This window comes from Gymnodraco acuticeps, unplaced genomic scaffold (genome assembly GCF_902827175.1).
Source record: "Gymnodraco acuticeps unplaced genomic scaffold, fGymAcu1.1, whole genome shotgun sequence".
Lineage (NCBI taxonomy): Eukaryota > Metazoa > Chordata > Actinopteri > Perciformes > Bathydraconidae > Gymnodraco > Gymnodraco acuticeps.
Window position 1 is genome coordinate 2986680 of NW_022990135.1, and position 23381 is coordinate 3010060.

The following is a 23381-nucleotide window of genomic DNA, read 5'->3' on the forward strand; positions in this document are numbered from 1 at the left end:
TGGCCTGATTGATAAAAATACCACTGATGTGAATAATAAAGTCAGTTTATGTGTGGCTGTTTTTCCTCTGGATTAATTTAGCTCCAATGGATGAACACAGCTATTAAATCGCCACAAGCAGGATGAATGTAATCACAATCAAAATCTATAAATGTTATTGCTCAGTTTGCCCAAAAACATAAAAGTCATCAAATGTGACAGTTACTGGAACACAATTGGGCCTGGGTGAACAGGGTATATGCAGGAATCCTGAAGTCAAATGTAAAACCTTTTAAGATCTTTTTTAAGTCCCTTTCCACACATTTTAAGACCTCATCGCCACTTTGAGTTTTAACCGGTTACATTGGCGACACACTTCACCTCACGTTTACTATATACAGTATTGATTGTCCTTCCTCCTTATCTTCCAACCATTTGGACGCAAACTTGCATTTCCCCATAACGATGTTGTTTAACAACCGGCGTAAACGGACCTTCACGCGCCATCAAGCAGTGAGCGTGCGATGTCCTGTTCAGATGACGTCCAATCCAACAGGATGCCATAAATAAACTACACAGAATCACACTACACACCTACGTCATGATTACATTCAGGCACACTGTAGAATACAACCTCTTTGGACCATTTATATACTTATTGAAAACAAGCTACAAAATGTAATACCTTGGAAAATGCCGTTTAATACTTTTTAATAGCCTTGATTTTCGCAAAATGTTTAAGTGTGTGTGTGTGTGTGTGTGTGTGTGTGTGTGTGTGTGTGTGTGTGTGTGTGTGTGTGTGTGTGTGTGGTGTGTGTGTGTGTGTGTGTGTGTGTGTGTGTGTGTGTGTGTGTGTGTGTGTGTGTGTGTGTGTGTGTGTGTGTGTGTGTGTGTACAACCTAGGATATCCTGAGGCCAGCAGGGTGAGTGTGGCAGTTGCATTGCTTTCCAGGGGTACTGGTGTGAGGAGGATTTGAGGGGGCTGGATTTTTATACAAGGAAGCTGGAGGGTAATAGTGATGGACAGCTCTCTGTGCGATTGATGTCTCATCTCTCCTCTCATCCCCTCCCCTCCCTCCTCTTCCAGGTAAAGAGGGAGGGACAGTTTGGTCACTCTGCCAGACCCTAGGAGAGAAATAAGAACACACAGGTCAAACCGTGCTGACTTAAGGTGAGTTTATAATAATGTATCAAGCACACATATGAGGATTCAGATATAGTCTTAATGGCTATGTTCTGGGTTTATGTTGAAAAAGTAAAGCATGTACACAATGACATGACTGTGTCTGAGAGACAGAGAGGGGATGCAGTGAGAGAGTAATCAACATAATGTGTGTGTGTGTGTACAATCATTTCTCACCTGTTGTGATGGCCTCAGGGTGGATGCTGACCGTCAAGCAGATGGACTGACCGGGCCCCAGACTGCCCGATGATGGACACACCGAACACAGCTCCCCATCTCTTCTTTGCTCTGTTGGTATTGCTTTTGTTCCGCAGTCAAACCACCAATTCACATGTTTCCCGACACACCTGCGCCAAAACACACTCTCTTCACACACTGCTTTCAGCTCCACAGTCTGCGGAGGGAGAGAGGAGTGGTGAGAATTTGGGGATTCAGTAAAAAGGTTCAGGAAAAGCTATAGATGGAACAAGGGAATAGAATGAGGTAAACAAATGTGATAAACTGCAGATAGATCCATGTTCATACCTTAGTGTTAGCATCAAACTGTGTAGCCAGGGGGTCCACTTGGAACTCTAGGCTGGAGGGTGACATTTCCAGTGGTGCGCACAGTACTAGAATAGAAAAACATTACGCTACATGAAACTAGTGTCATGTGAGACAGTTGTCTTGTTCACATACTATTTGACAGTATACTCGCTTCTTATGACCCCACCTGTGGCCTGTATGCGCAGTGACCGTTGTGTCGCCATGGTGACAGACTGGGGAAGGGGTTTGGCGACATGCTTCCTGCTGCCATCTGACAGTGAGGTGGATGAGGAGGATGGAGTGGGGAGAGGAGATAGCGAAGCAGTGGGCCATCTCACCCCGTTGACCATCAACGGCAGGTCAAAGTCATAGCCTGCTGCCTGCAGGAATACATTTTCCTTCACTGTCGACCTCTTCTTCAATATTTAACTTGTACAAAAAAGATATTTAAAGCTATGAGATGAGCGATAGCAAGATCAGTAATTGATCGCTCGCTTAGCCCTGCCCCCATTAGTTATGGTTGTTATGCCTGTCATATTTTCTTGAGCACAAGTTCCACTCCATTTCAATTATGCCAACTTGAATCAAGGGCTCTGTGCAGAACATTAAACCAGCAGCATCAACAACAGCAGACCTAAACAACTCGGTAATAGAGTGCCACAGTGACGCGTCCTAAAACCCGGAAGTAAGTTAGCATGTTACCACTTCCGGTTCCTTCGCCAAAAAGCAATGCAGTTTCTCTGTAGGATATTGGAAAACATTTTTTTTTTTTTTTTTTTAAACATCATAGTTTTTACTGTTTTACCACAACGTGCTTTGGCAATGCTGTGTTTGGTTATCATGCCAATAAAGCTTCCTTCAATTTGAAAGCAGTAATGCTAACTGTGTCCCGTGTTCTTAACAGTAAGCTAGATGCATCCTGCTGCTGTATTGAGCTTCTATGTAAAAGCATCTGTCATGCAAATGCAGTTAATTTGAATCTGAACTGGAACTTGAGTGCTGACTGGTATGTAAATGTATAGCAATGCCAGGGGCATATTTAGTGATTAGTGGGCCCCAGGCAAAGCTAAGAATGGGGCCCCCTCATGCATTATTCTCACGCTTTTTCCTAACAGGGAATGTTGTTATTACTGAGGATACTGATGTTGTAGATCTAAGCCTTTACATCCATTACTACGCACAGACACACAGACTCATTGCACCCACACACACACACTTTCTTTGTCTATGCCTAGAGACATTGAGTAACTTCAGTGGGCTTCCTAATTTTAGCTTGATCATGTTTTGAAGTCGTTGCGTTTTGGCACAACACTAAGTCTAACAGTGCAACAGTCTAAACTAGCTAACCTTTGTTTTTTTTGTTTTTTTACAGAACATACAACAAAACAAGTAACAAAACGTAACGGAGGGGGGGGGGAATGCAAGGATGACTTCCTAAGACAGCTGATTGTGACATACACAGGACATTTCATACACAATACATTATACATTACACAGGAGATGCCATATTGATAGAAGATGCCATATTGACAGGGTCAGATAGGAGGGCTGCGGACAGTGAACCGCAATCCTCCTGTCTCCCCTCAAAATCCCCCAGCAGAGAAGCTGCACGCTCCATGTTCAGTAGGTCCAGATACTCCCTCAGCCATGAGTCCCTAGTAAAGCAGGCTGGTTTGCGTTCCTTCCAGTTTAGTAGGATGAGTCTTTTTGTTGCTAAACAGCCCAATGTCCAGAGCCGATCGGCAGTCCTTGCAACATTGCCATCTGGCTTGAGACCCAGTAGACATGCAATGGGACATGTAGGGAAATTAACTTTTAAAGATTCAGACATTAAGGATATTACTTCTGACCAAAGTTTTTTTACCGCTGGGCATTCCCAGAGTAGGTGCAACAATGTACCTCGCTTGCCACATTCATGCCAGCATAAGTCTCTGTGTTTATTGTCCATCTTAGGGCTCAGTGCTGGGGCCGATCCTGTTTTTAATCTATCTATTACCTCTGGGTCATATCATCAGACAACATAACATCAACTTCCACTGCTATGCCGACGACACTCAGGTCTACATCAAAACACAACCCAAAACCACCACTATCCAAACACTAAACACCTGCCTGGAAGACATCCGCTCCTGGATGACCACCAACTACCTTCAGCTCAACAGCAGCAAGACGGAGGCAATCCTGATAGGCACCACTGACCAGCTTGCCAAGGCCGCCAACATCAGCCCCTCCCTTGATGGTCAGCTCATTCCTCTCTCCTCCGTTGTCACCTACCTCGGTGTAAGGTTTGACCCCACTCTGTCTTTCCAAGCCCACATCAAACACATCACCAAGACCTCCTTCTTTCACCTGAAAAACATTTCCCGACTGAAGCCCTCACTCTCAACTGATGACATCAAAAAACTGGTTCATGCACTCGTCTTCTCAAGACTAGACTATTGCAATGCACTCCTCTCCGGTCTCCCAGCCAAATCCATCAACCGCTTGCAACTTGTCCAGAACAGCACAGCCAGAGTTCTCACCGGTACAAAAAGGTCCGCACACATAACCCCCATACTTGCAAAACTACACTGGCTCCCAGTCCACTACAGGATCCAGTTTAAGGTTCTGCTCCTCACGTACAAAGCCCTGAATGGACAAAGCCCAAAATACCTCTGTGACCTCATCCATACCCAGACATCTACCCGCTCTCTCCGCTCCAGCCACGCTCCTCTTCTTCACATCCCCCGCACACGTCTCCGAACAATGGGAGACCGAGCCTTCTGCTCATTCGCCCCGCGCCTCTGGAACTCCCTCCCAGATCAGCTGAGATCTGCCCCTTCCACCGAGGTCTTCAAAACCGGCCTTAAGACCCTCTTCTTTCGGCAGGCCTTCCAATAAACTTTGAGCATGGTACACCTGGAGTAATGCCATTTTTATCGCTATCTCCGACTTTTACTTTTGTACTCTATTTTATTTTTTATTTTTTGATTTCTTATTATTATTACAATTATTTGTTTAATCTCTCAAAGTGTATCAGTATCCCTTGTTGTGAAGCACTTCCAGATTTGTCTTGGCAGATGAGAAGCGCTATATAAATTAAATGTATTTATTTATCTTGGATTTTGTAACAGGGGTGATGTATGCTCTATTGAGAATTTTGAACTGTATGATCCTGAATCTTACACATTTAGAAGAGAACATAGCTGACCTCCAAATGGAGTTCCATTGCAAAGCAGACAGAGAGATATTCAAGGCATGCTCCCAGGACAGTTGGACAGGAGAATAGGTATTCGGGGCAGCCCTAGATAATAATGTATACATGTTAGAGACCACACTTTCTTGAGGCGCTGGTCCTCTTCCATACATGAAGCAGGCATGGTTCCCTCCTTACATTTTGTTCTAATAATAGATGCTAGTTGTGCATATGATAGAAAAGATGAGTCTGAGAGACCATACTGATTTTTTAGTTGTTGAAATGGAAGGGTTTGGTCTCTATATATCTGTCCAATTGTAGTAATACCAGCCCTCTGCCAGATATTATTACTTAAGGTGCCTCCTCCTGCAGAAAGACAGGGGTTACTCCAAATAGGGCAAGATGGTAAAGAGAGCCCCTCTATGTTGAGTCTCCTGTGCAGTTGCTTTACAAGAGCATGAAAAGCGGATGATGGTATTATCCATTGAGGGTGGTGGTTTTGGGCAGTACCACATTAATGCCAGAGATATGTTTTGGTTTACAGACATGATGGATTGCTCCAGCCATTGCCAACTGCCTACCGGAGAGGCACTTTTGTATGCCCACGATAATGGATACTTTGCATTGAAGGACAGATAATACTGCAATACATCCGGGACTCCAAAACCTCCCATTGATCTTGGAATGATCAACTTATTATTTGCAAATCTGGGTTTTTTATTATTCCAAAGGAACTGAGTGAATAGGGATTTGATATCTTTAAACCATTTTAGTGGGAATTCAAGAGGGATAGAGGAGATAATATGAGAAAGCCTTGGGAGAACATTCATTTTCAAGGTTTCTGCTTTGCCCCATAGAGAAAGTGTTATGGCCATCCATCTGTTGATGTCCTCTTTAATGGACTGGAAAATAGCAGGGCCGTTAAGGCTAAAGATTTTGGAGATAGGAGAGACGATGTTAATTCCCAAATACCTCATTCCATTTGTTTTCCAAATAACGGGGGTGTTCATTAGGTTGTGTTTATATGTGTATGAGTTAAGTGGGATTGCTTCACTCTTGTTCCAATTTATCTTATATCCAGAGAAGCTGCCAAATAAATGTATCATATCAAGAACTGCGGGAATAGAGAGTGCTGGCTTGCTCAAAGTAAGAAGTATATCGTCAGCGTACATATTTAATTTGAAGTCGTGTCCATGAATGTTCACACCATGTATGTCACCATTAGAGCGAATTGCACAGGCTAATGGTTCTAGAGCCATAATAAAAAGTAGGGGACTAACTGGACACCCTTGCCTCACGCCACGGTGTAAGGGGAAAGGTTTTGAGATTAATCCATTAGTTCTAACAGAAGAGAAGGGAGCGCTATACAAAGCCTTTACCCAGCTAATCAACTTGGGCCCAAAGCCAAATTTTTTGAGCGTGTAAAATAGATATGCCCATTCTATTTGGTCAAAAGCTTTCTCAGCATCTAGTGATGCTGCAATCATTGGCAAATTGCTGGAGCTTGCTTCTAGGATAATCTGAAAAACCCTCCTCATGTTATTTGAGGACTGGCGGCCTGGAATGAAACCTACTTGGTCTAGATGCACTATAGATGGAACCACCTTCTCCAAACGGAGTGCCAGTATCTTGGCTAGAATCTTGTAGTCACAGTTTAAAAGGCTTAAAGGGCGGTGGTTACCCATCAGAGAAGGATCTTTGCCCGGTTTTTATTCTCTGCCGAGGAGAAACTAATTAACCAGCCCCTGCATGTTGCTTTAAAAGCCTCCCAGACAGTGGTGACGCTTGGTACAGAATTTAGATTGATCTCAAAGAAATCTAAAATGTGGTCTTTAATGAGCAGTGTGCATTTTTCATTTTTGAGTAGAGATGTATTAAGTCGCCACTGTCTGGATTTGCAAGGGTTGGTTGGAGGGAAAAATGTGACAGATACCGCAGCATGATCACTTAATAATATACTATGCATTTTGATCTCAATAACATTCTGGATCAAATTTGAAGACATCATTATGTAATCTATCCTTGAGTAGGAATTATGCGCACCAGAATAGAAAGAGTACTCTCGAGCATCTGGGTGCACTAGGCGCCACACATCTGTAATACCGAGCTCGGATTGGAAGTCCCTCAAGGCGGCGGAAATGTTTTTATCTGAAGGGAGAGGGTGGCTGGATCGATCCACTATAGGGTCACAGACAGAATTGAAATCGCCACCTATAATAAGAGGACCCTCTATGGACTGCAATATCTTTGGGCACAGCGAGGTAAAGAATTTAGATTGTAAACTATTTGGAGCATACACATTCACTAATGTCCCCATTTCATTCTGTAGCAAACCTGAGACAATTACATATCTTCCCTCTTGATCAACATGTACATTGGATGATTTGAAAGGCATATTCTTGGAAATTAAAATACTGACTCCTCTACTAGCTTTTCCTCCAGGGGAAGAGAATATCTGCCCTACCCAATTCTGTCTTAGTTTTTTAGATTCCATCGCATTCAAATGAGTCTCCTGTAGCATAGCAATATCACAATTTAGAGACTTTAAGTACAACAAAATCTTATGTCTTTTGATTGGATTCTGAATTCCATTTACATTCAGACTAAGCAAAATAATTTTGTTCAATTGTGTATCCATTTAAGTAAGGTAACAATCATATCGGACGCCCGGCTAGTATTTTGGTCAAATTGGAAGGGTGTCATCGATGCATCAAGGGAGGGGAGGGGAAATATATAAACAACAACACAAGACCGTAGACAATACAACACAAGATTACATGAAAACATAGAGATGCTACCACCCTTCCCCCTAACAATACACACATACACACAAAAACAAAAAATATATTGCCAAAAGACAATACGACGGAAAATACATTGAGATGGAGGAAAGTCCATCTCTATCCGTGAAGAAAAAGAAGAGCCGCGGAGCTCAGGTGCGGAGAGGTAATCCAGTCCTTCAATAGCCTATAGCCTATTCATTTGTCTGCCATTAACCACAACTTTGCTAACTAGTTGGGAGTTACATTACAGTATAGCCTGCATCAAAATCCTAATGAGGGTGTGTGCGACTGTGAGTCAGTGTATGTGCGGGCATGCGTGTGCGTCAGTATAAATGAGTGTGTGTGTGTGTGTGCGTAGGCCAACTCACAGTCTTGTGGTAATGTCACATCCCAAATAAATCAGGTCTCTTTTCTTTTAGAACTTTCTCAGCTTCCTTGGGTTCTTTGAATATGAAAGTCTCCTCGTTGATGGCTACGATGAGTCTGGCAGGGTACAGGATGCCGTGCCGTAAGTTTTCTTTGCGCAGTATGCTACGGAGCTCTCTGTATGAATCCCGCTGGCGCTGTATCTCCATTGGGAAATCCTGAAACATGCGAAGATCATGTCCGTCCCATGTCAGCTTTCCTTTAGCAGACGCCAGCGTCTTAAACACCTCGTTCTTATCGCTCCATCTGAGAAAACGTATGATGATATGCCGCGGAGGGTGCCCAGGGTCCGGGATGGGACGCAGAGCGCGGTGGGCACGCTCTATCTCAGGTGCGGGGATTGTGTCACTCAGCTTCAGGAAGTGTCGGAGAATTGTATCCAGTAGTGGGGAGATGCCACCGGCTTCTTTACCCTCGGGGAGGCCGGCTAGGATGAGATTATTTCTCCGACTTCTAGCTTCCAGATCCAGCGTTTTACCCTGGAGGGCTTTGACATCTTTGGACAGCTCACCCATTGTCTTCCCTTGGGAATTGGCTTGATCCTCTATCTCGCTAATGCGCTTCTCTGCGTTGTTTATTCTTTGAGAAGTGGCCTTAGAGTCTTTCTTCAACTGAACAATAGCCTTGTCCAGATTGTCAAACCTTACGTTACAGGTTTCTTTAACGCTTTGTATTTCAGAAAGCAATGGGCCAGCCCACTTGGGGACGTGTTCCTCTTCACCAAACATTTCCGCCATGAGGCCGCTGTCTTTCTTTGCTCTAGCTCTGGTCAAACTACTGCCGGGCATTTAGACGCAGATGTTTTACACACTAATAGAACTGACTGCGCATTACACTTTGAGACTTTCAGTCTCGCCGATGTCATCACGTGATCTAGCTCGCCGATCTCCTTAAACTAGCTAACCTTTGGAAATGGTTGAGACACATTGAAGAGACGGATCACGTTTTGTTCTACGACATTAAATCCATCAGCAGTGACCCCACTGGTGATGAGTTTACGTGTCTGAAAAACGATGGTTGTTACCAAGTGGCTGAATAGCACTACAGAAGTTGTCGAGGCCGTTTTACGTCATTACGCCGAACACGTAAACACTCCTCTAAGTTTGTTTGCCGTGTTCTGCTTGAAAGCAAGTCCCTGCCTCCTGCAGACTGTTCAAACAAATGCTTCAACTTGAACAATTTAGAATCTGTATTTTTGAATATGGATCTTAAGGTGGCGTGACGTTGAAGCAGCGACCCTGCTGTAGTTCGTTTCTAGCATAACGTTAGCATTTTGCATTAGATTTATGATTATAAAATTATAAAAGTAGGGTAGACGTGTGGAGATTATCCGGCTGAACAAAACGTGATCCGTCTCTTAAATGTGTCTCAACCACTGACCTTGTTTCCAGCTATTTTCCTAAATCCTATGGAGAAATTGCATTGCTTTTTGTGGAAGGAACCGGAAGGAGTTTACTTCCGGGTTTTAGGACGCGTCACTGTGGCACTCTATAGTCATTAAGCAATGATGGCACAGTCTCTGTTCAGAAGAAGGGTTTAGAGAACAATCAATTCATGGAAGTTAAATGATGCATTTGAGCTTGGTGCTTTATGTACTGGAGATTGGTCCAAAGGTTACCTGGGTTGGGGAGAAGACAAGGGAACAGTCCACTGTCTGGTTGCCATGGAGCTCCACAACACTCACACCTGGCTCTTTCTCTGCACCTAAAAATGCACAAAAACGATCACAAAACAAAGGCCAAAACTCAAATGTACACAAAAACATTTGTCTTCCTAAATGTGGCATTGTTTATGTAACTACGTACTGGCTGAGGGCTGGGGGAACCTCACAGAGAAGTCAGTGTAGTCCGCCAGGTCAAAGGTAACCTGGGCTGAGGCTGATGATTGGTTTGTGAGAGTGAACGGTATTGATCGCTGAGAACCAGCATAGACCCCGTAAAAGTGGAAATGCGACTGTAAACGGATACAAAATTAAAGAAAAAAGGTCAACAGCAACTTCAATTGAAAGGGAAAGGATCATTTCAGCTTTCTATGACAGGAGCTGTCCAAAAGCAGATTATCCTTCAGTTCCTATCCTTACAGGTGCAACCCCTACACACACACACACACACACACACACACACACACACACACACACACACACACACACACACACACACACACACACACACACACACACACACACACACACACACACACACACACACACACACACACACACACACACGCACACACACACACGCACGCACGCACGCACACACACACACACACACACAAATAGAAGTGTACAATATATATCCTGAAGAATACATTACCTTTCAGTTATTTGAAAGTATCCTTTCTTCTATTTTCCTCTCATGTTCTATACATCTATATTATTCTCTGTTTATTATATTATTATCTCATCTTGTATTTATGTAGATCATTTGATAAAGATCTCGTGCAGTTTTGTGTAAATACAAACATGGTTTAAGGAACATTGGGAAACAAACAGAGATGAAAAAGGTCTTGAGAATACTCCTTTATAAGTCGGACAAACATCAAAGGACTACACAGACACACTAACCTGCAACAACATGGCCTCAAAAAGGAGTATATAAATAAATAATTATATGGCAGCCCCAAAAACAACAACAGTTTAAGCGGTGACCTACATGAAGATGGTATTTACAGCTAAATGCACAAAGACACACAGCGTGGTGCAAGAGGCAAAAAACCTCTCGATTATAACAATCTCTGGTAAGACACATATTTACTCAAGGGCACTGGCACATTGATCAGTCCGTTTTTAATTATTTGGACCCCAAAACATATATAAATCAGGAACTGTGATTCAGTTCCAAGTCGTAAGGCAACTATATATATTTGTCTCATGTCTGAAATATATCGGGATAGCTGATTTTACCATTAATTGTATTAGCAGAGAAAGCACACACACACACACACACACACACAGAAACTTACCACACTAATGTCTACAATTGGAGTCTCTACGTATCCACCCACTCTGAGCTCAATGGACTTCATGTTCCTCAGAGCTATCTGTAACACACACACACACACACACACACACACACACACACACACACACACACACACACACACACACACACACACACACACACACACACACACACACACACACACACACTTAGTTGTGTACATCAATTCTACTCTACATACACAGGAAATGTCATCAGGACATGAAAATAAAGAGCCTTCCCATTCTTTCAATCTCTCACCTTCACCCTGGTGTCAAACCTGATGACAGAGTCGGAGTTGAGATGGATCTTGAGCGCAGCCTGCCCCCCACATGGGACCACACCCTCAGATGGACTCAGCTCCAAGCCTGGCAGAGGGCACACATCTAGCACCTGCCACAGACAATCAGACAGAGAGGCTATTTTTCTTGTTCGGGTAGTATCTGTGCAAAAACAAATATCTGTTTGTGTTTTGGAGGGCACCTGGAAGTAGGCATGGTTTTTTCCACTGTTGCGTAAGACTGCACTTCTTATAGAAGGCATGTTAAGAGGCACATTTGCAAAAAAGACCTGTTCCTCTGCCAGCTGGACACTTGTGGACCCAACCTTATAGGACAGATTGGAGAAAGGAAAATTATCTCTGGTATATCCATTTTTCTGTAACATTCAATCCATAGTGTTGATCTCCCATTCACCCTTAATCTACAGTATGCATCTCTAATTACTCAAGTCACTTACCCACATTTAAAAAATGTGAAAGCCCTCAGAGCACATTTATATGGATACATGTATATATAGAAACCCTATCCCAAACATTCAAGGACAGATTTATTTAATACTAAGTTATCTTTCCTATTATAGAAGCCAGACCTTAGCAACACAGTGCAGGCGTTGTGTGTTGCCCTCATGGACGCAGAGGTCAAAGTCTCCTTTTGATGGGGAGGAGAAGGAGGGATACCACACTACTTCGCAGTCCAATTCCCTGTATGGCTCGATTGTACCTGTGGAGGAGGGGGGGGGGGGGAGATTTGCTATCTTAGCAGTAGTTAAAATAGGCAAATCTACTTAATAAGAATGTTTATTAAAAAGTAATGTTCTTATAGACATATACTACAGGTAGGGAGAAATGCAATGTGACATTCTGACACATTTTGCACCTGTAGCTGGTCGAATGGAGAACAGGATGCCACTTTCTGTAACTACTGGTCTCCATGTGAATTCTGCGGCCTGGTTACGCTGGTTTCTAACGGTAACTGAGCTCCTGTATCCTGATCCAGCAAGCAGAGTGTGGGAAGGGCGGAGCACCAGCAGGGTAGTGGACAGCTCCAGAGCCAAGGGGACGACCTGGGCCTGGACCAGAATCTGACCCGGTTGTTGCTGGTTCACAGAGTAGGATACAGGTCTGGAGGAGAGAAGTATGTTTATAATGTACTTGAACCGCAACCATTGATTTCTGCTTCCTGCACCAACCTGTAGAAGTGTCCGAGCTTGGTGCTTTGGAAGGTCAGTGGTAGGGTGGTGAGGGAGTTGGGGGGCAGGACATAGGAGAGGGGGGAAGAGCCCTGCAGCTCAGGGCAGTCCACCTCCAGCTGCACCCAGACAAACGCGGGCAGATGATTGACCAGATCCAGCTTCTGAACACACACTGACTGCACACACACCTCTCCAAAGTCCACTAACAATGGACCTAATGAGAAAATAGTGTTTTAGCCTTTTTCACAAAACAATTCCTCTTCACTTAAGTTTTGCTTAATAACTTAAAACAGGGTATATGCAGGAATCCTGAAGTCAAATGTAATCGTTTTAAGATCTTTTTTAAGACCCTTTCCATACATTTTAAGACCTCATCGCCACTTTGAGTTTTAACCGGTTACATTGGCGACACACTTTACCTGACATTTACTATATACAGTATTGATTGTCCTTTCTCCTTATCTTCCAACCATTTGGACGCAGACTTGCATTTCCCCATAACGGTGTTGTTTAACAACCGGCGTAAACGGACCTCCGCGCTATCAAGCAGTGAGCGTGCGATGTCCTGTTCAGATGACGTCAAATCCAACGGGATGCCATCAATAAACTACACAGAATCACACTACACACCTACGCAATGATTACATTCAGGCACACTGTAGAATACAACCTCTTTGGACCATTTATATACTTATTGAAAACAAGCTACAAAATGTAATACCTTGGAAAATGCCGTTTAATACTTTTTAATAGCCTTCATTTTCGCTAAATTGATTTATCAACTTTTAATACTTTTTAAGGCCCCGCGGACACCCTGCTCTTTTAAAACTCTTCATACATATTGTACACAAGGTAAATAGTTACTGTAGCACTTTTGAATTGATCCTTGCCTATGCAAACTTGGAAAAGCTCCTGAGCTGTCAGAGTCCTGTTGCAGTCTGCCACCTCCTGGCTGGTAGAGGGAACTGCACTCACTGCCTAGAGAGAAAGCAGGTGATTAAAAATCAGCTAAAAAGAATAAACCTTTCCATGAATTTGCATTAAGTTCAACTCCGTAATAGTTAACTTTAGACCACCATTGATCTAACCTGACTGTCAACCTGCCGCGTGATAGATGTCATGTCTTGGTTGGAGCTGTGTTTAGCTGCTGAGGAAGCTTGGCGATAGTTTGGCTTGGTCTCTGAGATATTACTGCTCTCCAGGTCGCTGATGCGGACTAAAGGTGGATCAAGCCCTTGAGAGGGAACAATGCAAATGTCCACATCTTCCACCCCTTTTTCCAGCTGTCTAATAACCAAAGAAAAAGGTCTTACTTTACTTTTCATTCACAAAATGTATGACAAAAAAAAGGACAACTTATGAGACAACCTACCTCTCTGTTTGTTTCTGTAGGCGTGTATGTCTGAGCTGTACGATGAAGTCGCTGTAAATCTGTCGCTGCCGCTGCCTCTGCTTCTCCTCTTCATCAGTAAAGGCGTAGTTGGTGTCCACATAGCTATAGCGGTGTACACCAGTGAAGATGGTCCTAACCACGATTAAACACAAAGTCTTTATAATTGGAATCTTTAACAACAAAATGACAATTTGCTGCTATAGCAATTAGCACATCAAATCTAGTTTTAGGAACCAAATTTAATTATTGTTCTGATTATCGAAATAATATTTAGTTTGTAAGATTAAAAAAAAAAAATCTCCAATATGTAACATTTTTGGAAGTTTGATTTGCTGTATTTGAACGTTTCAAACACATACGACAATTTGGCTGTGAAGTAGAGTTTCTTGAACCTCTACCTGTACTGTTGGTGTGCAGAGGCAGGCCTGATACTCATGGCTCGGTCATTAGGAAAGGCCAGGAACTCCTCAGCCCCTGTATTTTGATTCCTCTGCCTGCGATGTTCATGGAGTAGTGTTTTGCCGGCGCTGAGGACAGCATGAGGCACCATCTCACGACAGCGAGCCAGGTCACTTGACCGAACGTGAGGGAGTGATCCAGTTGGATTAGTCACTGCTGGAGTGATGCCTGTGAAGCAATTAAAGCAGGACAAGAACATTTTTCAAGATGTTTATCATAAACATACTTTTCAAGTGTGTCAACAAATAACATGGGAAGAACAAGACCAACAACAATTTCAATGGGATTTATCCTTCAATACTCACCAGGATTCAGTTGAGGGACAGGCTGTGTGGTCTCATTGCAGCAGACAGCGGACAGGTTTAGAGTAATTGTGTGGAAGCTGTGAAGCTCAAGTTCATGAACAGAATCAGCAGTGATGCCTTCTCTCTGAACAGCAGGACCCAAGACATCTAGCTTCTGACACAGCTGAAAGCTCCCTTGCTGCCGTGCAGTGAAAGATAAGACCACATCCTAAGGAATGCAACAGAAAGAGAAAAGGTTCCCAAATGTGCTGCTCCACTTTGATTCTATAAATGAGTAATGGAATCGTAATCCTTACCTGGCATTGTCCAGGAGCAATAGTCCCAGAGGAGGGCTTGGTGGAGAAATGTGCTAACTTTGGGAAGCGGAAATTGACAGGAAGTTGAGGACAGAGGTTTTGAAGCACACACAGCAGGTCCACACGTTGGCCCAGCACACAAGTGAGGAAATCATATCTATGAGAGGGACTGGGCACCAGACACACAGGCAGTCCGGAGCCTGTCACTGCCAGCTCCACACTGCTTTTACCTAAAGAGACCAAGAAGATCAGTGTGATCCATCTTGAATCATCAGTTAATGTATTAATGGATAATGCTGATTTAGTTATATGAACTGTGTGTGCCCATGTGTATTGTGAGTACCATCATGGTGAACGAAGCCATATCTGCTTCCCAATGACTCAAACAGCAGGAAGAGACAGTAGTCTTGTCTGCTGGCCGAGTAATCAAGCTTCTTCTCTTCCCGTCTGCTGGTTGTGAAACAGTGTGCAGTTCAAAGTATAAGAGAGGCCACGCCCCTTTTTGTTGCGTGCTCCTCGTTAGTATAGTGGTCAGTATCCCCGCCTGTCACGCGGGAGACCGGGGTTCAATTCCCCGACGGGGAGGTACAATTTTTCATTTTCTACGCCATAATAGTAACTTTTCTAATGTTTTCAGACATATTCACAGACAATTTACCTCTTGCATTGAGGGCTGAAGCACACTGCCACAGTGGTTTTTCCATACGGTCCCAGTCGGCCCTGTTTGGGAACACACACCAAGACCTGAGAGACGTCACGGGTGGCTGAACTGCTCTTCTGCATTCTCTCCAGCAGGGCGGCGTCTGTGCTCTTCTGGAGGTCTGTTCCCTACACAGCCATCACAGTAGACATAATCTTGATTAAACACAATATTTGCAGATTGGCACCAACTTTCCCTGATGGAATTACTCACCACCTCAATCCCAGCAGCCGTATCCTGCAGCAGGCAAACCCAGTCACATGCCTCGGGCGCATTATTTCTCAGAACCACATTCTCCACATGGGACGTTCCAAAGTATACAGGTCCAAACCACAGACAAGAGAGTGGATTGCCCTACAAAACACAAGAGAGTAAAGTGTCTTAACAGGAAAACCAGTAAGAGGGGGAAAGCAACAACGATGAATGGAGTATCAATGATAGGAACAATACAAATTCCACTTTGACTGAATTACCTTTCGGTCAAAAACCTCAAGATGCTGTTCCACCACCTCAGCCTTTATGTTGAGAACTACAGCAGAGCAATTCTCCAGTTTCACCCTGGAAAAAAAGGAGGGTTAGAGGCAGGTAGAGTACAAGTGCACAGTGTATAGTCAAAGAACAGTATTTGGCCACTTTCTGAGAAGTGATTTTATAAAAAATCTAACCACCTTGAAATTGTGACTAAGCATTTAGTGTCCAATCCCTTGATATTCTATGTGTGTTCACAGGTATGTTGGTGTAAATGATTTCTTACATAGCCTTTTCATCAATGTGCCTTGGTCTGTCTGTGCGCAGCTCCACTTTAAGCCACTGGGTGGCACCAGCTGCTATGACTCCACTGCAGGGTGAGAGTTTGACTGAGGCGTCTCCACTGTACTGAACCTGGAACACACCTTCAATGCACACAAGAAAATAAATACAAATAATCTCATGGAGTATTTTAAGAAAAGAGTACATACTACTTGAGAGAGTTCATGGGTTATAAGAGGTTAACAGTTTATACCTGGCTCGGTATTTTCTATAAACAGGTCACTGCATTTATGAAAATGTAGAGTATCTGCAATCTTTTAAGTATAAATGTTTTGAATGTGAAGACTTTGTAATACTTCTTAGGATAGAATAATAGCATAACTATAGCAAAATAAATGTGATGGGTCATGGAGTCTATGTTTTGAAAAAATATAAGGTTACATACTTAGATTAGATGAAGAATGAATGAAATGCTTAATTTACCAGGTGCTGATCCCTGATTGGTTATTTGGTGCTGTTTGCTGATCAACCGACTGCTTGCAGCAATACACCCAAAGTCTAGCACTGAGTCCATTTGGAAGGAAAAAACCCTGGGAAACCTGGAGGAGCAAGGCGTTAAAATGTCAAATGAATGCATGAACATGTGACACGCAAAGTGTTTGGTCCTTCAGCTCGCTTACCACATCAGTGGAATTGTGATTGTTTCTACATCATCTATATGAATCAGAAGGCAGTCTCTGACCTCCTCCTCTTCCTCTGGAGTAAACTCCAGCAGGCCGCTCACAGACAGACCTGGAGCCACCACCTTGGCCAAGGTAGATGCTGTGAACTTAAACAACTGCACAACAACAAAAATATGGAAAAGATGAGGGAGAAAAGGGCAATAATCACAAAATAACCACATTGGTGACACATTTTGATTTACCATTTAGAGAACATTCTAAAACAGAGATGCACACATCTAACTATTCTAATTAAATGCGTATACAGTTTACTCAGATAAAGTAAATAATTAATAGGACACTTTTAGAGTAAATAGAACATAAAAAATAGAACATAAAAAAGCACAATGTCAGTAAAATACATTGGAAATTCTCCTGGATACCATAATGACAATTATATCATACATTATTATTATTGTTATGATAGACGGACAGAGAGATACATTTGGTAAAATTAGCATCATGTATTGCACGAGATTTTAGCTAGTGTAACAGCAATTAAGCTAATGTTAGAAAAATGATGTGGCCATTGTTACGTCATTGTTATAATAGACATTTATAACTATATTACTATTATTAGATAGATAGATAGAGCTAAGTAATGGTAATTAGCTAACGTTAGCATAATTTCTGGCACGTGGTGTTTGCTAGTGGTAAAAAGCAATTAGCATGTAATTAATGGGTGGACAATTTTAGAGTAGGTAGAACATACTAAGACTCTCTTATAACAATGCAAACTGTTTTAAAAAGGAGAAAGGGAAATAACGTATATGATGGTCGAATAGACCTTAGGAAATGAGCTAATATTAGCATAATTTATTGAAGAAGTTTTAGCTAGCTCAACCCGAATTTAGCTAGTATAACGCAACTAAGCTATCGTTGCGTCATTTTAATTGAATCGAGTTATTTCGTATAGTTTAGCTTGTACAATTGATACAAACAAAACATATGTGTTTACTTTACAGACTGTATGCGTTTGCTTTACCTTTAACCCAGGCTTTTCAAACCTTATTTTCGTCGAAGCTTTTCCAACATTTGTTGCCGTGACGGTAGTCTTGTAAATCTGTCCGACTTTCACGTCGTTGAACTCGACACAGCGTGGGTCAACTCGAACACAACTTCCAGCCATGATCTCACTTCACATGACAGTAATACTGACCAACAGACGTCACAAATGTATTCTCATTAACGTAACTTACATTTAAAATAATTATCGTGCCGTTTTCGTCGACTTGCTGGCTCGCATACCGATAGTCAACTTTACTGTTGCTAGGTGAAGTGAGACTCAGGTGGTTTCTAGGCGACCAGTGCGACTCTAGTGGCAGCGCGTGTGCAGGTGGAAGGTGACCGTGCAGCTGTTGAAAGTGGAGAAACAACCTTACAGAGGTGGAAGAATTACTCAGATCTCTAAAATGGAAATACTCAGGTGATAGATAGATATACTCAAGGAAAGTAGAAGTACAGAGTTGTATTTAAGTACACTACTTGAGTAAATGTACATACTTTCCACCTTTTCTTACAAATCCAAAGTACTTTAGGTTTTCAGGATTGTCAATACAGATTATCATAAAAAATGCTCGGCTGTTTAAAAAAAAATATATATATAAAATGTCTCATTAATCTCAGCCCCTTTGTCAGCGTTTATCTATAATGGTATAACAATGATTTGAATGATGAAATCAATTTGGAACCAAAACTAAGAAAATCTTTATATTGAAGCTACATTTCTCATTATATTAGGTGTTATTAACTATAGTTATCATAGATTTTCTTTCATTTTCTCAATCAACTGTACACAGATATGGAGGAATCGAATCAACTTCTAATCGTCAAACATGATGACATTTCGACACTGCATTTAAGAGCAACTACACACCGCCCTGTGAGAAGTGTGGGGGACAGTGCTTGGCTCAAAGGCATCTCGGCAGGCACCATGAGACTATTCGAAAGTCTGTACTTAGTCTGATCGGGGACTTGAACCAGAGACCCTCCGGCTTCCATTAAAATCTACACGTTTTACAACACAGCAAATCATTTACATATAGCATTCCGATAATTAAAGCTTACAATAATATTAAACCAAGGTTTTCACAAAGGTAAACTGGTTAATATAGTTGATTTTATTTATTAATAAGAACAAATGTATTTCTTCAGTATGTAATATGTTACAAAAATATAACTGAATATTGTTAGTCAATCTATTACCACAGAAAAATGCAAAATGAAAAATCCAATTATTAACACCAACTTGTGTAAGACTAGTGTCTTGCCTTTCCGATTGAGAACAAAATTATATTTATTAATTTCAGTAATTTGCTAGGACATAGCTCCAGGGCTCTCCCATATTTCATCTTCATAAATATTAGAGGTAGGTGTGATTGTATCTGTGTCCATCAGATGGAGGCTGATGCAGTCTTTGACAGTTGACTCTTCATCAACAGGAGGAGGAGACACAGCCCTGTCCTTTTCTGTCGGCTTTTCCTTCCTCACTTCCTGCTCTTCAGTTGGGATAACATGTGGGACTTTTTCCTTTATCCTTTCCTTATTCTGAGGTCTGCTTTCCAGGCCGAAGAATTTGTTTCGGACAACATAGCGCACACACTGCAGGAGGACATTCCTTTCGTGGCGGATATCTGCGGCCAGAAGCTAGAAAAAAGAGAGATTTGTGAGGGCTGAGAAGATGCATTATCTAGACAATTTTACATTTTAAATCCAGTGAAATATGCTTATATAATCTTACCATCTCAAGTAAAGTGGGACGACGTGCCTGCGGTGTATCTTGGTACCCTCCTCTACCCCCCCTGCCTCCTCGTCCTCTGCCCCCTCTTCCTCTTCTGTTGTTATGCGTGTGATGGGCGTTGTTAGGATGTGCATCTTTGTGACCCTGTGTAACCTGTGAAGAGGATCCCGGGCCTCTCGAGGGTCCTCTATCCTTAGGCGGTATTGTGTTTAGGAGAGCCTGGTTTTCTTTCACAAGGTCTTTAGTTCTTTTAATAGGGGTTTCTGCAACAAGAGGACAAATATCATCAATATATTTTTGTGTTTTTCCTGTGACATGCAATTCCATAATATGTGCTTTGCCCATGAATGTACTATATACACCTCCTCTGTCAACAGAATAAAACCAAATTACCAATAATAAAGCTAGTCTTCGGTAAAATTCAATTACTATCTGTGATTGAATTACTCATGACAAAAGATTTGTTATTTAAATATAGTATAGTAAGCAGATCTTCTATAATTGCTAAATTTAGGAGACAGGGAAAAGGTTTTTTTTGTTTAGTAAGGTTTTTTAAAGTTGTTTTTATGTGCACATTGAGGATGTTGGTAAACGTACCTTCTGGTCCCTCATCACTTTCACTCATGGAGCCGTAGTTGGCCACCAGGGAGCCCAGAGCTGAGCTCATCTGCTTGGGAGGCACAATGAGGGCACCAGCTTTGGATTGAGGGGCGGGTTCCTCTCGGTCAGAATCTGGAAGCACAGATTAAAATGTACACAAGTTACCTTTACAGATGTTAACTCCACGGCATCAATATTTTTAATCTATGACGTTATGCACAAGGACCTCTTGTGGTTTTGGTGATCAGAATTTTTGAAATATGTCTATAATTAACATCAAACCAACAGTCATTTGAATTAGTACCAGACTTCAACAATTAAACAGACGTGAGAAAAAATGCACAATAACATATTTCCACTGACTGTTAACAGTGTTGTTTGAATACAATGCCAAGTATATGTCTGAGTCACTCACCATGATCAGTGCTGGCGAGTGCTCCCAGAGGATCCTCATCTCTGCGGGGCTGGGTGAGAGGGGGGGGTCTCTCTGTGGCACTGCTGTCTGATGGGTGAGGGCCTCGAGGGTGTTGCTCATGGGACCCTCTGTTACCCCAGCCCCGTCCTTGACCTTGACCTCGACCCCGCCCTCTGCCTCTGCCCCTCATTCGGCTGGGAATAAACAAATATTAGAGTTTAGATTTAGATACAAAAGGTACTGTTGTTTCTTTTTGCAATTACAGAAAAAACAAGAAAGATCCAGTGCGAAATATATAACTTACAAACCAAATTATCAAATATATACCCAAACTGAGCTGTGTCTAGAACAGCTCCTGTCTGCTCACGCTCATCCATCACTTTCTTCTTCTTGTCAATATTCTGAAGTGTTGGATAATGTCTGGGGAAACACATTAAGACCCAAGTTAAACAACAATCATCATGTTCTGCTGTTTGGAAGTAGACATCATAGGCAAAAGCTATTTATATACAATATTAAAAGTAACGCAAAAATCTATTTGAGAATACTGACTTGCGCCTCTCCTCTCTCCATTTTGCAATCTCGTCTTCTGTGTCCAACTTGATTCTTTTAGCGCCTGGTGCATGGTTCTGCAGTCAGGATAGAAAAAGACTGATTTCAGCAAAGGAAAATACTGAGTTTCAGATAAACAGCAAGGTGTTACACTTACGTTTTTCCAGTGGATGCTGACTATTTTTTCATGAGCCATGAAGCTGCAGTCAGGAACAGAACACTAGGCAAGAGATGTGATGGAGTTAGTCAGTGAATCGGGATTCGAATAAATGACATGTAAGAAAGCAGAATATACTTGATAGATATATCAAATTACCTTTACGTGTTGAGAAACATGTTCATCGTACTTCTCCTGGTTTTTGAAGCTCCGGTCACAAGTGTCACAAAAATGTGAAAACTCTGGCTCTTTCTTATTTTTCTGCTGTGGATTAGTTCACAATGTAGAGCAGAATGTATGACAAACACTATTAAGGTCCAGATGACAACAACAATGTTCAAACAGATAGATACCTTTTTCCCATAATTGTTGGGGGCACCATAATTCTGTCCTCCACCTCGATTTCCTCCATGATGCACTCCACGGTTAAAGTTTTGACCTGAAGACATACGATACGATATTACTTTATTTGTCAGATCAAGTATGAAATTTGACTTGCGTCACAGCAGCTCCATGTCCAACATCAACAGACAAATATCCAGACACAAATACATGAAACACAAACAACAAACATTTAACATAACAGCACAATCAGTGAGAGAAAAGCTGCTCAAAGAGCCTTCAGCGTGCATTTGATTTGGGATCAGCTCTGTATTTACTGTGAGGATTGACTGATGCACAAAGGAGTGCTTCAGTCTGACTTTATTGAATCATGGGATCCTGTATCTCCGATTAGATGGTAGCAGTTCATATTCACTGTTCAGAACATGGTTTGGGTCAGAGATGATGTTGTTGGACAGCCTCACTAGGTTGTTATGATAGGCTGAGTCATAGACAATACATCAACACCTCAATTTTAATGATGTGACATTCACATGATGGCTCTCAAGTAAATTATGTCATGTTAGCAATTACCCTGATGGCATATGAGAGATGTAATCTAAGTAATCACATATTGGGCTCAGAGATTGCCCGTTCCAAACGTTGGCAGAGTAACACTTTAATACTTTCCCACAGTGTTTTTAGATATTGGTTTGTCTAAGAAAAGTCATTAGTAATAGGGCCAAGTAGATGCATTAACTCCTCATCATGTAATAATTGAATAGTAAATGCTACTCACCATGTGGACGCTTTGATCCATAGTCTCCACGGCCAGATGGAGGACCAAAGCCTGCTCCTGTATGCCACCCAGCCTGCCCCCTGGACTCCCAGCTGGGCTCTGGCGTCTCTCCCCAGCTCCACATGCTGGGGTGGAAGCTGCTGGAGCCGGGCTGCTGCTGCTGCTGGAAGGGCTGGATGAAGTCTGGAGGGGGACAACTGAAGTCCGGCGGAGGATAGTGCCTCGGTTCATTCATACTTCACCCCTTAAATCTTTCGTTGCGTCAAGAGTAAATTAAACTTAGTACATCTGGGTTTCTCACCACGCAGCTCTCACATGTGCATGTTTTGCTATAGACACACGTACGTCACTTCCGCGAGAGCAGGAAGGACATACATTTATAACCACAACAAACAAAATAACAAATATGAGCGATAGCTATCATCCTTAGTGGTTGTTTTGTTAAAATACGCACATGACATACTCTGTTATGCTGTTTTATCCGTGTCAAAAAGCCTAGCTTAAACATTTGAATTCGAAATAACGGTATGTTTGCGAGACTTCTCGCGAGATTAAACACACAACTCAATCTCCTGAGGTTGCCAGGTTGAGGAGAAAACGCATGTGGAATTGATTTATACATGATGCTAAGAAGCTTTGTAAGTGAA

General features: G+C 42.3%; 2 protein-coding genes and 1 non-coding gene across 4 annotated transcripts in view; 1 reads left to right on the forward strand and 2 right to left on the reverse strand.

Annotated features, from left to right (window-relative positions):
* LOC117546563 (cilia- and flagella-associated protein 47-like) overlaps positions 1-18400 on the reverse strand; it is a 57633-nt gene extending 39233 nt beyond the window's left edge. The window contains exons 1-26 of the mRNA XM_034216788.1: positions 18136-18400; positions 17109-17266; positions 16912-17027; positions 16433-16571; positions 16152-16236; positions 15892-16032; positions 15637-15806; positions 15322-15425; positions 14979-15208; positions 14683-14890; positions 14317-14545; positions 13898-14050; positions 13614-13812; positions 13398-13503; positions 12523-12739; positions 12210-12454; positions 11923-12053; positions 11536-11658; positions 11314-11445; positions 11036-11113; positions 9877-10024; positions 9690-9775; positions 1875-2067; positions 1688-1773; positions 1340-1556; positions 879-1104 (exon numbers count right to left, since the gene is read on the reverse strand). Coding sequence (XP_034072679.1) covers positions 879-1104; positions 1340-1556; positions 1688-1773; positions 1875-2067; positions 9690-9775; positions 9877-10024; positions 11036-11113; positions 11314-11445; positions 11536-11658; positions 11923-12053; positions 12210-12454; positions 12523-12739; positions 13398-13503; positions 13614-13812; positions 13898-14050; positions 14317-14545; positions 14683-14890; positions 14979-15208; positions 15322-15425; positions 15637-15806; positions 15892-16032; positions 16152-16236; positions 16433-16571; positions 16912-17027; positions 17109-17266; positions 18136-18279 — 4064 coding nt within the window. The 5' untranslated portion in view covers positions 18280-18400. The remainder of the gene's footprint in view (positions 1-878; positions 1105-1339; positions 1557-1687; positions 1774-1874; positions 2068-9689; positions 9776-9876; positions 10025-11035; positions 11114-11313; positions 11446-11535; positions 11659-11922; positions 12054-12209; positions 12455-12522; positions 12740-13397; positions 13504-13613; positions 13813-13897; positions 14051-14316; positions 14546-14682; positions 14891-14978; positions 15209-15321; positions 15426-15636; positions 15807-15891; positions 16033-16151; positions 16237-16432; positions 16572-16911; positions 17028-17108; positions 17267-18135) is intronic.
* trnad-guc lies at positions 15492-15563 on the forward strand. Its single transcript has one exon. It is a non-coding gene; the product is annotated as a tRNA-Asp (tRNA).
* Positions 18401-19249: 849 nt separating the features above from the next.
* Positions 19250-23222, reverse strand: nufip1 (nuclear FMR1 interacting protein 1). 2 transcript variants are annotated; one of them, XM_034216918.1, is made up of 10 exons: positions 22735-23222; positions 21968-22053; positions 21774-21875; positions 21615-21677; positions 21458-21534; positions 21233-21325; positions 20906-21099; positions 20488-20622; positions 19891-20153; positions 19250-19796 (listed from the first exon to the last, which is right to left on the reverse strand). In XM_034216918.1, exons 1-10 carry the CDS (start codon positions 22967-22969, stop codon positions 19467-19469), a joined length of 1578 nt encoding a protein of 525 aa, XP_034072809.1. In that variant the 5' UTR covers positions 22970-23222; the 3' UTR covers positions 19250-19466. The 2 variants fall into 2 exon arrangements, with proteins under 2 accessions (XP_034072809.1, XP_034072808.1); XM_034216917.1 differs by having other exon boundaries at positions 21774-21878; positions 22735-23219.
* Positions 23223-23381: the final 159 nt, after the last annotated feature.